Raw genomic sequence first — 18765 nt, 5'->3', positions numbered from 1 at the left:
TTTATTAGATCCTGTACCCACTCAATTACTGAAAGAGTTGTTACCTGTAGCAGAAAGAAAAAACGCTTCTCAATATTATTAACTCGTCGTTATCTTTAAGTCACGTCCCAAAACCATTCAAGCTGGTGGTTATTAAGCCTCTTATTAAGAAACCACAACTAGATCCTAGTGAACTGGCAAATTACAGACCCATTTCAAATCTTCCCTTTATGTCAAAAATTTTAGAAAAAGTTGTGTCTGCTCAATTGTGCTCCTACCTGCAAAAAAATGATCTCTATGAAGAATTTCAGTCGGGTTTCAGGCCCCATCATAGCACAGAAACTGCACTTGTTAAAATTACAAATGACTTGCTTCTTGCATCAGACCAAGGCTGCATCTCATTGCTAGTTTTACTTGATCTTAGTGCTGCGTTCGACACCATAGATCACGACATACTCATAGATAGATTACAAAACTATACAGGTATCCAAGGGCAGGCTTTAAGATGGTTTAGATCCTACCTGTCCGATCGCTACCACATTGTTTATATAAATGGGGAGTCATCTCATTTATCACCAGTAAAATATGGAGTGCCACAAGGATCTGTCCTAGGTCCTCTGCTATTTTCAATATACATGTTGCCCCTTGGTAATATCATTAGAAAATACGGGATTAGTTTCCACTGTTATGCTGATGATACTTAACTATATATCTCAACAAGACCAGGTGAAACTTCAAAACTATCTAAGATAACAGAGTGTGTTAAAAATGTAAAAGATTGGATGACCAATAATTTTCTCCTATTAAATTCAGATAAGACAGAGATATTAGTTATTGGACCACAAAACATTACACAGAATCTCGTAGATTACAATTTGCAATTAGACGGATGTACTGTTACTTCCTCTACTGTCAAAAATCTGGGTGTTATATTAGTCACTACAGGTAGTCCAAAATGCAGCGGCTAGAGTCCTTACCAGGTCAAGAAAATATTTTACAGTCTCTGCACTGGCTACCTATTAATTTCCGCATCAGTTACAAAATATTATTACTGACTTATAAGGCCCTTAATGGCTTAGCTCCTGCGTACCTAACTAGTCTTATACCACGCTACAATCCATCATTCTCCCTAAGGTCACAAAATGCTGGACTTTTGGTAGTTCCTAGGATAGCAAAGTCCACTAAAGGAGGTAGAGCTTTTTCGCATTTGGCTCCCAAACTCTGGAATAGCCTTCCTGATAATGTTCGGGGTTCAGACACACTTCCTCTGTTTAAATCTAGATTAAAAACACACCTCTTTGGCCAAGCATTCAAATAATGCATCTCATAATTTTGGACTGCAGTTATATCTGATCAAAAATGGGCATTATTATTCTTTAACTTGGGTTAAACTAATTAATTTTACTTGGCTGGAACAGCAGCTACGCTAATTATGTCTCTATTTGTTTCTCTGTTTCTGCTGGGATTTACATCCCGTGGTAACTAGGATTTACACAAGCTCCAGTCTGGATCCAGAACACCTGAGAAGAGATGATGCCAACCCCTCAGAGGACCTCAGATGATGCTAACCCAGAGACTACATACAGAACTACCACATTTTGCTCTAAGTTTGATTGCATAATTGCTGTTAATAGTGTTAATCGTCTGTTTGTTTACGTCTTTTATTGATTTTTCTGAACATTTCTGCCGTATACACATAAACTGATCACCACTTATAAGTTACTACTAAATATTGTAGAAACTTAATTTTCTGTAAAGTTGCTTTGCAATTATTTGTATTGTAAAAAGCGCTATACAAATAAACTTGAATTGAATTGAATATAAGATACATTGATTATGTGGATGTCTGTTATGATGATAGCAAGTATTATATTATATACTGTAGGTGTTTGTATAGTTTGTATAACTGAATATACTTATATATTCATATTAAACAGTGCCTTTTTTTTTAAAAAAAAAAAAGAGCACACAAACAGAATTTAACCAAATCATTTTAATGGTTATGAAAAAAAGATGCATTGTATCCCTAAGATTTTGTATTTAGTATTTGTTTCTTTTCCTATTTTATAGTGTGGAGGTCTTTAGCTATTTAAAATGATACAATCTTCATTTTGGGGGGTTCTCAGCAAATTCTGAATTTATTCATTCTATGTAATTAGAAAATTAGTTTTTATTTTTATTTAATAATTTATTTTTTAAGGATTCAGCCATAGATAATGCATGGTTACTTTATTTGAACTTGAGGCACAAAATGGCATAGATATAATTTGAGGGCCTTTTTTGCAAATAAAGTTAATTACAATACTACACTCTCAGATGTGTGTGTGCATGTGGACTTTTATTTTGTTTTTGTGTGGTTTATGAAACATTTGCTAAAGTCTTTGGTCCTGGCTTCCAACACTCATGACGATAGAGCTATAAAAAGCACAGGATGTTCTAAACCAAAGATTGCCATTAAAGGCCAGGTTAAGCAAAGCGACAGCTTGTTTGTTTTTCTGTAAGACTTTGAACTTTTCTTCATGGAACATCATTCTATAATCTGGTCTGTTTCTCAGACAGTTAGTGTAGGAGTTTGCGTGTCCCACAGTTTTATCATTCACTGACGACTCCTCAGTCAGCAGATCCCTCTAACTGCGAAGTGAGGCATGTCAGGTTCTCCTCACAGCCTCTGATCCCCAATGTGTGAACTCTTGAGTACTTACACTTCAGCCTGTGTCACTTCCTGTTTGAAATGGTGTTACATCAGCTATAGTCCCCGATGATTGGTTCTGATTACTGAGAAAAACAGATATTGTATCTGATGTGAAATGACACACAGCTTTGAGGTTCTGAAAGATGACAGAATGTGTCCATTTACAGTAAAAAATAGAACAAGTCCAAAGCAATTCAACCTTCCAATTAAGAAATCCCAAAATACAGCAGCAACTGTTTTTTAATCATCTGCTAGTTTATTTTAGCAGCCTCTGGGTAGCATCATCTGAAAGGAATCTCCTGCTGCAGGTTGTTTAATGACTAAATCATTCAAGCAGATGAAAGTATCTCAGGAACAAGAAAAGATATGCATTGCCATTAGGAAGGTTCAGTTATGAAATATAACCTACTTTCAATCATATTTATGGATGGAGCAACTTCAGCATGCTGCAAAATGGTGACAAGCGTGTTTAAGGAAATTAATTTTAAAACTGATTAAACAGTGCCAAATGAATAAATCATTCTGATTTTTTAGTCACTCCATCCTGTCAGATGTTGCTTAATGTTCCCTATTGCTCAAAGCAAAGGCAGACCAACCAGCATAAAGGTGAATTATAACATTACAAACTTTGATTTGAAGGAAAAAGTATTTGAAAATCGAAAAAGATTCAAAATAAAAAAATACAAATGAAAAACCGTAAAAGACAAAATGACTGTGCTTAACAACTGAATTACAATCACAAAAAGCATTGCAAATGAAAATATGCAAAATTGCATATTTTGCAATAAACATAAATATGTACACACACAAATATGAACAGTAAGTAGTTTGGGATGTAGCAGTCGTAACAATTTCTTTAAGTAGCCCTGTAATAAATGGGATAGCATAGCTTATTATACTTTATCACTAATTCCAAGAATTCAATATCTTTGTACAATCGCTCTCTTGTATGCATAATAGGAAATAGTTCCATTCTTGTAAAGCCACTGTTAGACAGAGAGCTCACTTTACAAGAAAACACACTGACATGTTACTACTTTGACATTTACCTTTCTTCCTGCTTACACTGCCTGGCTGTTTACAAATGACACAGAGTAAAACAAACCACCACCATCATTTTATAAATCAAAACCTGTGCACTGGTCACTGCATCAGTTATGCAAGTACGTCTCTAGTCTATAAGATACATATTTGTTCAGAGTCTTATGTGTATATAAGATACAACTTGTAATGAGTACCATGGCTTCTGCTCCCACATGACTGTTGCCTACGAAGAGCCAATAAAAATGTTAAGCAGCCAGTAAACCTAATCAGTTTAAATGAGGACTGTTTTGCTTGCATTTTAATACTGCTGTTCCCTCACAGATCAGATCAGCATTCATGCACTGATGTCATTACACATTTAAAAACAGAAGGTGCTCCTTGATAAGGTAACATGACTAAATAGGGCTCAGTTTGAGGAATGGCTATGCAGGAATAAGGCCAGTACCTTTCAAACCAAGTAAACATTTGGTTCCATGTGATGTAGTGAACATTGTTGTGACACCCCTGGCTCTTTATGCATCGTTTTTCCTTCTGGAGCTTCAGTGAGCTTTTGAATCTGTAAAAGTTGCATATGAGTCCCTCAGTTGTCCTCAGTGTGAAAAGATGGATCTCAAAATCATACAGTCATTGTTGGAAAGGGTTCAAATATGCAAAAGATGCAGGAAAACCAAAGTATGTGTGGGACCTGAAGGATTTTTCTGAAGAAGAGAGGGAAGTTTAACTCTTCAGGACAAACAAGGGACTTGTGAACAACTATTAAAAAAAAAAAAAAATAAATAAAATAAAAAACGTTGCTGATCATTCAGGTATTCAACTAATATTTTCTCTTGTGGACTATTTGTAAATGTCTTTTATTTGAAATATCTTATTTAGATCAATACTAAATAAAAAAATAACATCCATTTTGTATGATCCCTCTTATGTTGGTAAAATTATTAACTATTTGCAGAAACTGCAAAGTGTAGGTAAAACTTTGACCACAACTGTAAATGCAATTTATAAAGTGAAGTGACATGTGGCAAAGTACTATGGTGACTCATACTCGAAATTTGTGCTCTGCATTTAACCCACACACACACACACACACACACACACCGTGAACACACACCCGGAGCAGTGGGAGAGTAAATAAGTGTTGGGATTTCTTTTCAAAGAAACTAAATATGGAAAACAATAAGATAATATAATAAGTACTTCAGTAATGTATCAGTCAAAATCTCTGGATATGGAAGTGGTCAGGATGGGAGTATCCCATGACTGATGACAATCTGATTCATCTGCTGGTCATTAAGCTGCTGTTTGGGCAGTTTGCTTGTGGTCAAATTTAGTTTGCCTAAATGCTTATGTATATATAGAGTCACAGTGAAATGAATTCTGTGTTTTTTGTTTGTTTGTTTGTTTGTTTGATTGATTGTTGTTTTTTACAGTTAACGCTTTCATTCCCATTATTGTTCAGAACTGCAGCTTGAATAATATATATATTTTATTGTTATTTATTTATTTTAGGTGTACTTCCAAACTTTACTTTTTTTTTGTAATACAGTGTTTTGCGAGGTAGACCATGGGGGAATGTGACAGTTTTCGTTACAGCGCCATCTATTGGCAAATCAAATTTTCTACCAAATTAATCTAATTCTTCTAATTGGTTTGAATAAAAGAGAGCAGTCCTGGTGAATCTGATGTGTGCTTTGGGCTTATAAGACTGCACTTGTTGCATATCATAGATGTATGCATTTGGCCATGCAATCTTTGTTTTCTATAAATAATGACATTTAAATGGTTGCATGTCTGTAAAGTGGGCACAAGGGGGCAGTTTGGAGCTACATACAATCTTACTGCACATTCCCTGACCTGTAAAAGGATAGTATGGCGAGGAAATATGTATTTTTGCATTTATGTACTTTAAGGTTGTATGCATTTCTTTTTCTTACAAACGTTTACCATAAAGTTAAAAACCGATTGCTGGTGCTTTAAATTACTGTTATGTTGATTCTGAACAGTGAAAGTGAGTTAAGAGATTGTAAGGTGTTCAGGTAAATGCCAAAATTCTGAATGGTTTTGTACCATATCAGATGTTAAATACCAGCTCATCCATTAAACATAAAAAAAAAAAAAAAAAAAAAAAAAACAATCCCAAGACATTTTGGACTATATAGTATCATACCTGCTGTTAAGTCTAGTGGAAAAAGCTTAACTTTTGAAACTTTTGAGCAGCTCAATAAAAGATTAATGTTGCACTTAATTAATGGCAAGCAGGGAACAATGAAAATATTTTTGTCAACCCCAAAACAAAGCAGTATTAGCCACCATTGATGTTAACCTTTAGAAGGCAGTTTGAAAGCACTCTAAAATAATGAATTTGTAAATATCCAGAATGGGTTGCTTCTTTAGCATGAAGTATTGAAATTTAAAAAATATTTTAATGTAATATATATATATATATATATATATATATATATATATATATATATATATATATATATATATATATTTATATATATATATATATATATATATATATATACATATATACATACATACACACATACACACTCGTGTAGGATGATACATTTTTAAAAACATACAACAAAAACCATTTTTCTTAAAGGATGTGGTATGCAGTATTATGCTGAATTCATTTACTATTCATTAAAAAGCACTTACAGACCTTGGTTACTCTGTAAACAAACTCGTTAAGTCTCCAAACTCCATGTTGGAAGATGAGAGGGATGATGGCATTTGCAAAGTGTAATTTCCACATTTTTCATCCAACAAGATGAATTTTTTTTTTTTTTTTTTTTTTTACAAGGAACCACAAGAAATCAAAACATCGTAAACTGTGTACACTATTATACAATGTGAAATAAACCATTTGAAATGAAATATTTATGTGCTTAAGACCTTGTAGACTTTCAGAACTATATAATATGAAACACATTTCTGCTAAAACATTTTCTTTCCAGATACTGCAGTATAGGGTGGATATACAGCAAGTGCCAGCAGGGTTGAAGGTCCATTGGGCAGAAATTGTATCATGCTGGGTGTGGATGTAGATTTGGCCCAAAGCAGGATTAGAACAGGTGACCCTTACTGTGGCTTACTGACCACCGAACAGCTGGAGGCCTTGAGACTTATTAACAACTGTTTAAAAATTTAGGGTCTGAGGGGTTTCTCCTGAGCGAGCTTGTTTTATAACTGAGTAACTTCTGATGTTAATTATCTATGACAAATTTATTTCTCAGCGCCTCCTCGGGCACAACTATAGTATGAATTTATCTTTCTGCTCATTACTATTTCAGCATCAGTTACAGCACGCATCTCATGCAAATATGGTTTTAAGCCATATTTGAACATTTCAAAGCAAGAAATAATGTAGATAAATGGTTTGAAATGTGTGTTGTACACTGCCATTAAAAATATTTTATTTTTAAAGAAATTAATCTTTTTATTCAGCAAGGATGCATTAAATTGACCAAAAGTGACAGTAAAGACAACAATAATTATCTATTTCAAATAAATAATGTTCTTTTGAAATTTCCATTCATCAAGGAATCTAAAAAATGTGTCACAGTTTTCACAAAAGAATTAAGCAGCACAACTGTTTTCAATATTGAATGTTTCTTGAGCATCAAATCAGCATGTTAGAATGATTTCTGGTGGATCATGTGACACTGAAGACTGGAGTAATGATGCTGAGAATTCAGTTTTGCCTTCACAGAAATAAATTACATAAAAAAAAAAATCTTTAAATAGAACATAATTTTGCAATATTGCTGTTTTTGCTGTTTTTTACAATATTGATCAAATAAATGCAGCCTTGCTGAGCATCAGTGACTGTTCAAAAACATTTTAAAAACCTTACAGACTCAAAGGATTGCAACAGTAGCGCATCTTTTCCTGTAAATGGATGTAATGGTTGTTTAGATGAGCTGTGGATGTAGGCGAGAATAGGATGATTTATATCTAAGCCTAGAAAAATGCAGTGTCTTTATAGCAATTCACAGAACAACTCATTAAAGTACTTTTAAAAGCAATTTAAGAAAAACTTTTTCAGCCTATAACAATCTTCATAATTATAGATGATACTTTCTTTGATGTTTTCACTCCCAATCCATTTTCTCAACCAGTCTCAAAGACAAGCCCAGACATCTGCACCTCTGACATATTCTGTTTTGACCTCTGTTTGCTCTGAACACATCTGTCATACAAATTGTGTTGACATGTTTTAACAACAAGCTCCCCTCATCCGGCAGGAGAGCATGTCCAATCAAACACAGGCCATAGCCAGTGCAGTAGTGAACTAAAATAGCACTAATGAGATGTGTGGGCTGCATTGTCATAACCAAGTGCATTTCAGGCAAAATATAGACCTGATAAGTTCAGAGATTGTTGCAGTTGAAAGACTGAATGACAACTGCAATGCTTGTACACTTTGTGTACTTTGTGTATTTTCTAATAACATAAATACCTTGCATTAAAGCCCTCGAAGATGCATTTAAGTTGAATAACGAGCTGATTAACTAAAACACTGAGTAGATTCGATTTTTAGCCATTTTGCACAGATTTATACTACTGTTTGAAAGTTTTGACCTATGAGATTTTTTTTTTTAAAGAAAAATAATATTTTAAAAAGAAGTCTCTTACTCTCACAAATGCTTCAATTATTTGATCAAGAAAACAATAAAAAGTATTGTTTATTATTATTACAATTTATAATAACTGCTTATATATATCAACGTAAGCATAAATGTCATTTATTTTTGTGATAGCAAAGCTGAATTTTCAGCAGGCATTACTCCAGTCTTTAATGTCAATCTTAAGAAACTTTTCTTATTATCAATGTTGAAACAGTTGGGCTGCTTAATATTTATGTGGAAACTTTTTTTCAGGATTTATTAATGGATAGAAACTTCAAAAGAAAAACATTTATTTGAAATTATTCTTTGTAGCATTTTGTAAATGTATTTGCTGTCATTTTTGATCAGTTTAATGCAACCTTGCTGAATAAAAATGTTCAGTTAAAAAAAACAAAAACAAAAAAAACATACTGATCCTAAATGAATGGAATTGAATGTCTGATCAATCTAAATGTGTGAAGTGCAGGTGTATGTACCCCCACCACCACCACCACCAGGGACCAAATGTCCTAAATAACAGTTATCCAACACGTCATGTCTGGGCACACAACCACAAGTGATGTTCTGGAAACACTAAAAGAAGATGAACTGCTATAATGTCTGGTGGCAAAATACGTTTATTATAATAGCAAGAAAGGGGTATTCTTAAATCAAGCCAGGAAGAGAACATAAGATCCTGAGTGGAAAGGAGAAAGCACCTTAGAAAATAAATGGATTTGAATGTAGCCCAGGTAATGCTGGGTTTATACATTGTGGATAGAGATGTAGAGAACTCATGCTGCAATTGATGTGTAGGATCAGACTGAGGTAATGACAATAATCTGGGCTCATACAAGGGGAGGTAGGAAGTGTACAATTCTCTTTATTGTTACATAACTTTATCTCCAAGATAAATCATGTACCAGCAAAAGATGCATAAAAGATTGTGAACTTAAAGAGTATATTTCATGTAAAATATAATATCTGTAAAAGTAATATCTGTTTTACATGATAATGACAGACAAGCTAACTTTTAAACTGCTAACCTTTCACTGCTGCCTTTCATCTTTTGAGAACATCTGCAGCTTCCTACACATCCAATAAAACCAAAATAACCATTAAGTTAAATACAGGGCGGCAGTCGAGCGATGATAAACACTCAGAGCTTTCACTTTGTCCATTTCTCTGAAGTCAGTGTTGGAAAACCTTTTTTTATTTTTCATGCAAGTCACAAGTGAGAAAGCATATACCTTATTAATTGTGTCATACAGTTACAACTTTTTAAGCTCTTCTGATTGTGCATTAAAAATAGAAAATTGCAAATCTCTGGAATGGACAATAGGTCCATAAATCAGCACTAGGCACCTCTAATCTGATATGTCTGATTCACACTGGGGGTGTTGACAGGGCTGAATTCCTCTGTGATGTACATAATTTTAAGCCTTTCTGGGAACATCAGCCAAACAGCAGGATGCCAAAATAGTTGGTTGTCTGAGTTTGTGTGACTGTGCATGTGGATAGAGGTTTCTTCATGCATTCATGGTACTTTGAATTTCTCAGTAAGAATCTAACACTCTCAGGAATATTCAAAAATGCCTTTGATTAAAATTGGTCTAACTTTATCATTTATGCAGAATTTTACATATGATCATAACACCGGCATACGTTGAATGAAATACAGATTTTTTAATCTAAAAGACAATAACTTTTGGATTACGTTATTTAATAAACCACTTGCCTTTATAATTTACCATGCAAGCATTATTGTATTTTATATCAGTTTAAATACATTGATCAAATCAAATATAAAGATATGGTTTGCTCATAACGCTGTTGAGTGTATTATCTTCACTCAGCTCTCTCTCTCTCTCTCTCTCTCTCTCTCTCTCTCTCTGTCTCTCTCTCTCTCTCTCTTTCCAATACCTGCTATCACCTGCTCTCTTCTCTCACATCCTTTGGCAGCTGCACAGTAAGATGTGCACGTCTTATCAATCAATAAACCCATCACATGTGTGAAATGCAGCTATAGTCCAAAGGAACATTTACCTAAATAACTGACATGCCTGATTTAGAGTCTCATTTAGAGGGTAATGTATATTCTAAAAACCTTAGAAAAAAAAGGCAGCTGAATGTTTTCATGTGTTCAGTTCACAGGGAAGTTCATGAGAGCGTATAATGTATATCAGACCATTATAGAAAGGAAAATCTCTTTACATATTGTTTTCTGCTTTCTGACTATTTTTCCCTTTATTTGATATTGCCAGCCAAAGCCAACAACATTGCCTCAAAATGAAGAGCACCAGGTAATTTTATTTATTTATTTATTTTTATCTGGCAGTAATTATTATTATTATTATTTTCATGATTATGTAATGAAACCGAAGAACAAAAAATGTTATACATTTTAACGCAGCACTTTCTGACCAAGTCAGTTTGATTGCCTGTGCAGAAAGGAAGCATTCTCCTGTCCAGTGCAGACTGTGATAACTGTGCCAGATTCTATCAAGAAGGCTACAATGTGGTAAGATATGTGACTGTATCAGTCGATTTTATTCTTTCAGTTTTTCTAGAAAAATAAGTACATACAAAAATATTAAGATTGCAATTTAAATAAAGAAGAAATTCAAAGTGTTGGATTTCATGTCATTTTTATTTCATGTCAAAGCTTAAAGCACAGTTTTCAAAAATATTGATAATGAATTATTTTAAAAGTTATTTAATTTAATTCCAAGTTACATTTGAACAGGAGGTCGTGGGATGCCAGAAGTCAGAAGGAAAAATAATTTTCCTGTTATAAATAAACCGAAATGAAAGCCATATAGTAAATAAAACTAAATACTAGTAAGTTTAAAGGAAGGAATGCTAAAACGGCTTGCCAAAATACCCCACAACAAGTCATTCCTTCTGAATTCATGCAGATCTGTCCCCGCTTGCCTCGGTGTGACAGTGCTTGTGACCAATCAGAGCACTCTGAACGCATTCCATCGTAAACGTGCGCCAATAGCGTGAGAGCGGGGCGTGATTTCTCGCGCAACGCTCCGAGAGGCATGGAGTTTATTCAGAGTGCCAGCTGCACAGGGAGAGTGGTGCATCCTTGCGTGGATGCGAATGGGAGATTTTTCTGCTGCGCGCATTAACTTGCTTCACTTTCTCATCTTGCCACGGACTGTGCCGAACGTGTAGTAGTAATTCTGGCTTACATCACAAATGGCTCGGAGTATAACAGAGCAGCGACAACGTAGAGCGTTTCATGTGCACTTGTTTTTCTTTATACTGACTTTGTGTCTCGATGCATCTGCACAGGGATTTGAGAGTTTGGGTTTAACATACGGTTTAAGATCTGAACTTTCAGAGGATGCTATTCTTGTTGCCAATAATGGAGTACGGGTTCCTTTCGGCAGATCTGTCTATATTGATCCAATCAATGATCTGGTTATCCAAGTTCAGCCCGGAGACAAGTGCACCGTAACAGTTCTGGATAATGACCCGCTGTCACAGAGACCGGGACAGCTGTCCCCGAAAAAGTTTCCTTGTGAATTTGGTCCCAATGATGTAAAATATTCGCATTTCGGATCCAGGAGCCCTTCAAAAGACAGAGTAAGACTTCAGCTCAGATATGATACTCAGACTGATACAGTCATAATTCCCTTTATGATGGAAGTTGAGGTGATTTTCACTCAGCTTGAGATTCTTACCAAACACATGCCTGTAGTTGTAGAGAAGCTGCTTGGAATGAGTAATCCTATTAATAAGAAAATCCTGGAGTTTACTTATGATAGAAATGCTCATTTGTGTAAAGTTACATCACTGTCCAGTGGCAGCTCATTACCCAGGTATGGAAAGCTGATTGATAATGGAAAATTAGGGAAACCTGTGGACTGTGATGAATTTGTCAGGATGGACATTCGCTATCAGCATACTTTTGCACATCGTTCTCCAAACCGAGATTATATTCCCATGTATTTAGAGTTACAAGATAAAGAAGCAAATGTACTGAAGCAAGAGTTTTTCCAAATCGTGGTGATTATAAAGGAGGGTGAGGAAAACACAGCTCCTAAACCGAGTTTTGTAGCAATGATGATGATGGAAGTTGACCAGTTTGTAATGACTGCCATAACCCATGATATGCTTGCCGCTGAGGATGTGGAATCTAATCCTGATGATTTAATCTTCAACATCACTTCTCCGCTGTCCTTTGAGGAGGGCTACATTGTGAGCACGGATGACAGGAATTTGCCCATCACGTCTTTTTATCAAGCAGACCTGAAAGATCTTAAAATAGCCTACAAGCCTCCCTCCGTGGATTCAGATGTGGAGAGAATTTTCCAAATTGAGTTTGAAGTTGTAGATACTGAGGGGGCTTTATCAGACCCCTTTGCATTTATGATAGTGGTTAAACCCATGAACACTTTAGCTCCAGTTGTGACCCGTAACACTGGCCAACTGCTTTATGAGGGTCAGTCCAGGCCACTGTCCAGCTCACAAAACCTACAAATTAGTGACGAGGACAACTTAGACCACGTCCAAATCACAGTTATTAATGGCCTTCGCCATGGAGAGCTCCCAGTTCTGGGGTCCAGGCGAAAATTCTTCACCCCAGCAGATCTTAATTTAGGGAGCGTCATCTACCAGCACGATAGCAGCGATACATACAGCGATAATATCATTTTTAGAATGACAGATGGAAAAAATGAAGTTGAGTTTCTATTTCCCATCACTGTGGTGCCAACTGATGATGAACCTCCCATAATCAATGCCAACACAGGCTTAGTTGTGTTTAAAAACCAAATGATGCCCTTTTCTTCTTTAATGCTTAGTGCAGCAGATATAGACTCTGAGGATTCAACCATTAAATTCATCATGGTGCGTCCATACTCTACAATAGGAGAAGTGATACTTCGTCAATCAGATGCACCGGAGGATCCATCCACATGGAGGTTCAATGCCCAAGATGAGATGTATGAGAAAGTAGTGACAGAATGGTTCCAGCACGACATTACAGAAGGCAAGCTGTTTTACAGGCATATCGGACCACATAATACAAAGACCATCATGGACCAGTTTGTTTTCCATGTACAAGACGACAACGACCCACCGAACCAATCAGGTGAGAACTCTTTTATCATCAAAGTTCTCCCCATTGATGATATACCCCCAGAGCTGTATCCCGGGACCACTCTGCAAGTGACCGTTCATGAGTACCAGCTCACCTATTTTCGAAAGAAGTTCTTGCGCTACACAGACTTGGACTCAGAAGACAGAGATTTAAAATACACAATTACCAAGCCACCCACCGACACAGATGAGAACAGCCCTGGCATTCTAGGAAGCATCGTTTTAACTGAGAGTCCAAATTCAGAAGTCACCGAGTTCACTCAGGCACAGATAAATCATCACAAGATAGCCTACAAACCTCCTGATCTAGAGCTCGGAATAACCCCACATGTGGTGCAGTTCCATTACAAAGTTGAGGACACGGCAGGAAACAGCGCCAATGGAGTTTTCACCATATTTTTACAGCCTGTTGACAACAAGCCTCCCCAGATCACCAACACAGGCTTTACCGTGCAAGAACGAGGGGTGCATGTCATCACACGTGCCGAGCTGGACACCACAGATGCTGACACGGACAGCTCACAGATTCTGTTTACAATCACCCAGCCTCCAAAGCACGGCCAGGTTAAGTACACATTCACTGATATGACTAAAGGGAATTCATTTAATGTGGACGATATATCTTTTGGCAGAATGTCTTACATTCATAATGGTGATGAGTCAACCAGCGATTTCTTCCAGTTGGATATCAGTGATGGTGTCCACGTTGTCACAATCACCGTCAGGATCAATGTGAAGCCTATTGATGATGAAGCACCAACCATCAGCCTTCCAGAGGGCACTATTGGGTCTTACATAGAAGTTTTGGAGAATGGAGTGACTGAGATCACCACCAACGTCATTCAGGGTCGAGACGAGGACACTGATGACCTCAGGCTGACCTTTATCGTAGAGGACCCCCCAGTGTTTGGTGAAGTATTAGTAAATGGTGTGCCCTCCAATAGATTCACTCAAGCAGACATCATTAGTGGCTTGGTAGTGTATGCACATAACAGTGGAGAAATTGGCTTGACAACAAAACATGACTTCTTTAATCTTACGCTTACTGATATGTCTGATGACTGGATAGTTGGGGGAAATAAAATCAAAGGGGTTCGCGTGCAAGTCACAATTTTGCCATTGGATAGTCAGGCCCCTGAGGTCTTTGTGGGCCCCCAATTCATTGTCGTGGAGGGTGAGAAAAACATTATCGAAACTTCACATATTAGTGCTAATGACATCGACACCCCTAATGATGACCTTCTTTGCACAATTATTGTACAGCCCACCTCAGGCTATGTAGAAAACATCTCCCCTGCACCAGGCTCTGAGAAATCCAGATCAGGGATTCCTATTAGCGCTTTCACCATTAAAGATATTCGGGAAAAACACATTTATTACGTGCAAAGTATTCATAAAGGTGTCGAGCCAGTTGAGGACAGGTTTACTTTCAGGTGTTCAGATGGGATAAACTTTTCAGAGAAACACTTTTTCCCAATCGTGATAATCCCATCCAATGACGAAAAGCCAGAGATCCATATGAGAGAGTTTGTTGTGATGGAAGGCATGAACATTGTCATTGACACTCCAATATTAAACGGTGCTGATGCTGACATTCCAGCGGATGAGCTTACGTTTATTATTTCAAAACTTCCAAAACATGGATACATCCTTAATCAGTTAACCTCAGGTACTATTCCTGTCACAAACTTCACACTCGATCAGATACAAGAGGCTTCAAGTATTGTCTACGAGCATGATGATTCAGAAACCACAGAGGATAGTTTTGATGTTCTACTTACTGATGGCAAATTCACAGTGGAGAAAACCGTCATGATTATGGTCATTTTGGTTGACGATGAAACCCCAAGGATGGCGATTAATGATGGCCTTGAAATAGAAGTAGGAGAGGTGAAAATAATCAGCAATCAAGTTTTAAAAGCCACTGATCTGGATACAGAAGACAGCATTCTGACATACATCATCCGTTATGGACCAAATCAAGGGTTTTTACAAAAGCGAACACCATTTGGAGCTCTAGAAAACATAACTGTTGGAATGAACTTCACACAAAATGAGGTCGACCAAGATATGATTGTGTACATTCACAATGGACAAGAGGGAGTTCGTGACCTTATCAAATTTGATGTTACTGATGGCATTAACCCTTTGATTGACAGATACTTCTATGTAACTATTGGTGGAATAGATATGGTGTTCCCTGATGTGATCAGCAAAGGTGTTTCTCTGAAAGAAGGAGGAAGGGTGACTCTAACCACAGACCTGCTCAGCACTAGTGATCATAACAGCCCCGATGAACACTTGGTGTTCACCATCACACGTGCCCCTATACGAGGACACTTAGAGTGCACTGATGTACCAGGGATGCCCATTAGTTCATTCACTCAGCTTCAACTAGCTGGAAATAAAATTTACTACATCCACACTGCTGATGATGAGGTGAAGATGGACAGCTTTGAGTTTGAGGTGACTGATGGCTACAATCCTGTGTTCCGCACCTTCCGTGTGTCCATTACGGATGTGGACAATAAAAAGCCTGTTGTCACCATTCACGGTCTGGTTGTTAATGAAGGTGAAAATAAGTTAATCACTCCTTTTGAGTTGACGGTGGAGGACCGTGACACAGTTGATCACCTTTTAAAGTTTACAATCACCCAGGTGCCTGTACACGGCAAGTTGCTGTTTAACAACACCCGACCTGTCACTTCCTTCACCAAGCAGGACCTGAATGAAAACATGATACGTTATAAACATGATGGAACCGAGTCTGCCTCCGACAGCTTCTCGTTTACTGTTACCGATGGAACTCACACAGACTTTTATGTGTTCCCTGACACGGTTTATGCAACTCGCAAGCCCCAGATGATGAAAATCGCAATTTATCCAGTGGACAATGGAGTTCCACAGGTTGTGACTAATAAGGGTGGTACAACATTAAGAATTCTCCCTACTGGTCACCTTGGGTTCCTGATCACTAGTAAAACATTAAAGGCAGAAGACAGAGACAGCCCTCACAGAGCAGTCACTTTTAAAATTACTGTGGCTACTGAGCATGGCTACCTCATTGACTTGGGGAAAGGCAATGCCACTATCACCACATTCACACAAGGTAAGTTTTGTGATATCAGTTTAATAAAATATGCTATATTAATTTAAAAAAATATTAAATCAATTAATGGTACTAGTTAGGGCTGCACAATTAATCGAATTTCTAATCGCGGTTACAAATATGGATGCCACAATTACGTAATCGTTCAAAGTGGCAATTAATCGTTCAAAGTTCACTTAAGGTAATCTGTGTGCTTAAGGCGTTTTTTTTTTTTTTTTTTTTTCTTTCTACATGTTATCTTAAGGTTTTTTTTCATTATGTTAATTTTAGTTTTAGTATAACATTATAATTCCATTCATATTTTTACTTTTTTATAATTTAAAGAAGAAACCAATCCGATGTATAGTTGACATCTGAGACTTAATACTTTAGAAAATGTGAGTAAATACTGGATTAACATGCATCTAATAATACTGTATTAAAGTCATAACTCATGCAAAAAGGAAAATACTGTGATCATTTATTCACCCCCATGTCATTACAGACCTTTCATGCACAGAAGGTGATCTTTTTGAAGAATATCTTGGCTGCTCATTTACATATAATAAAAGTGAATCTGGACTGAGTCTGTCAACTCGTGTTTGAAAATAAATAAATAACTAAATAAACCACTAAAAATATGCTTAAAGTTGTTTACCATCTCATCTCCCGGCCTGGCCAGATGAAAACCCTTCTGAAACATGATGGGGAGACTGGTAAACAAACTTGTCTCTGTCTATCTGTCTATCAATCAATCATCAGGGCAGTTACAAAATGACAGAAAGGCACCATAAAATAAAGAATGATTTGGAGCTTGACAGCATCTTTTATCTTTCAGTTTTATTATATGGAGAAGAGCAGCCTGGATAGAAGGGTGAATAAATTGACAATTTTCATTTTTGGGTAAATTGTTTCATGATCCTAAATGATAGGTCTTGCTATGTTCTCAACAGTGTTATGAAGGAGGATTTGTCCTGAAATATTGAAAGAATATCTGAAAAAGTGTGCACCATTTCGCACAAAATGTTTTTTTTTGCCATCAAAAAAGAGCAATATAGTATTCATTGTTTAAAAAGCAAACAGTTGTTAATGTGTTACACAAGTCATAGAGTTACAGTGAAGACCTGAGCTCTTAGTATAATTGTAAAAACTTGTAAATGTCAAAACTAGCAGGGGGCATGCTCAACTTGCCACTCTGTTTCCCCTTTCTAAATAAGCTGGTTTTTTTCAGGATTCTCTTTGAATATTTCAAGGGAATTTAGCACAGTTGGGGGCTGGGGGTGATGGTGTGGACTACTGACAGTAAATAAAGTTGCTGCTCCCTTGTGGGCATTTGAAAATGATGGGTTTACATTTTTATGAGCTGGCCGCTTTGAAGAGAAATGTTTTGACATAAAATATTGAAGATAGGCTAGAGCTGTGGATGTAACACCCTCTCAGAAAAACCACGTACATGAAATGCACTCCAAAGTTTGAGCACAAGAGAGGGCGGGTGGAGAGGGCGGTGTAGATGGAGGCCTGCTGGAGACCTGCTGCTCTTTATGGCTCCTTTCAGTCAGAAGGGAATTGATGTACCACAGCTTCAGAGCTTCATATTTCTTTCAGTCTAAATTAAACACTGCCCAGCTGATACATCTCAGACATAATGTAGTTTGGTGCCTGCAGAGCTCTGTGCATGAGCAAATGGGCAAAATGCCCTTATTTGAAAGTGCTTTTTAACCTGGTTCATATAGACCCTGTCTCAAATGGCACCCTGTGCCCTTATGGTCCTCCTCAGAGTCTGGATCAGGGCTATACTTTTACTAGGAGAAAAATGGCAAGAATTGTACTGCACAAAAGTCTTAGGCCATTAGTATTTTCACAAAAAAAAAAAAAAAAAAAAAAGCCAGTTATTTCAAGTTTCTTCAAGCATCTTGGAGACATTGCCACAGTTTTTCTGGGTTTAGTCTGGCCTCAGCATTTCTGTATCTTCATGTAATCCTGGATGATGGTGAGATCAGATCTTTGTGTGGAGCACTGGCTGTCGTTAGACTCCTTATGCAAACAAAAGTCTCACTGGATTATTACAATTAATGGAAAAAGAAATGTTTGGAAATGCAAACTGATATTTCCTACTGACACACTTTATTTCATTTAATATATGGAATGTTTACATTTGAGTATATGAACATTCTAAAAATATATATACCATATTTCTCTGTAATGGTTGATTTTGCTTAGACAATTGTGTC

General features: G+C 36.7%; 1 protein-coding gene across 1 annotated transcript in view; it reads left to right on the top strand.

Annotated features, from left to right (window-relative positions):
• The first annotated feature begins 11377 nt into the window (after nucleotides 1-11377).
• The window catches only part of LOC109054034 (FRAS1-related extracellular matrix protein 2-like), a 68778-nt gene continuing 61390 nt past the window's right edge, over nucleotides 11378-18765 (top strand). The window contains exon 1 of the mRNA XM_042771408.1: nucleotides 11378-16555. Coding sequence (XP_042627342.1) covers nucleotides 11539-16555 — 5017 coding nt within the window. The 5' untranslated portion in view covers nucleotides 11378-11538. The remainder of the gene's footprint in view (nucleotides 16556-18765) is intronic.

Source organism: Cyprinus carpio, chromosome A15, assembly GCF_018340385.1.
Source record: "Cyprinus carpio isolate SPL01 chromosome A15, ASM1834038v1, whole genome shotgun sequence".
Taxonomy (NCBI): domain Eukaryota; kingdom Metazoa; phylum Chordata; class Actinopteri; order Cypriniformes; family Cyprinidae; genus Cyprinus; species Cyprinus carpio.
Note: the sequence above shows the minus strand (reverse complement) of the source record. Positions and strands in the feature narration are given on the sequence as shown.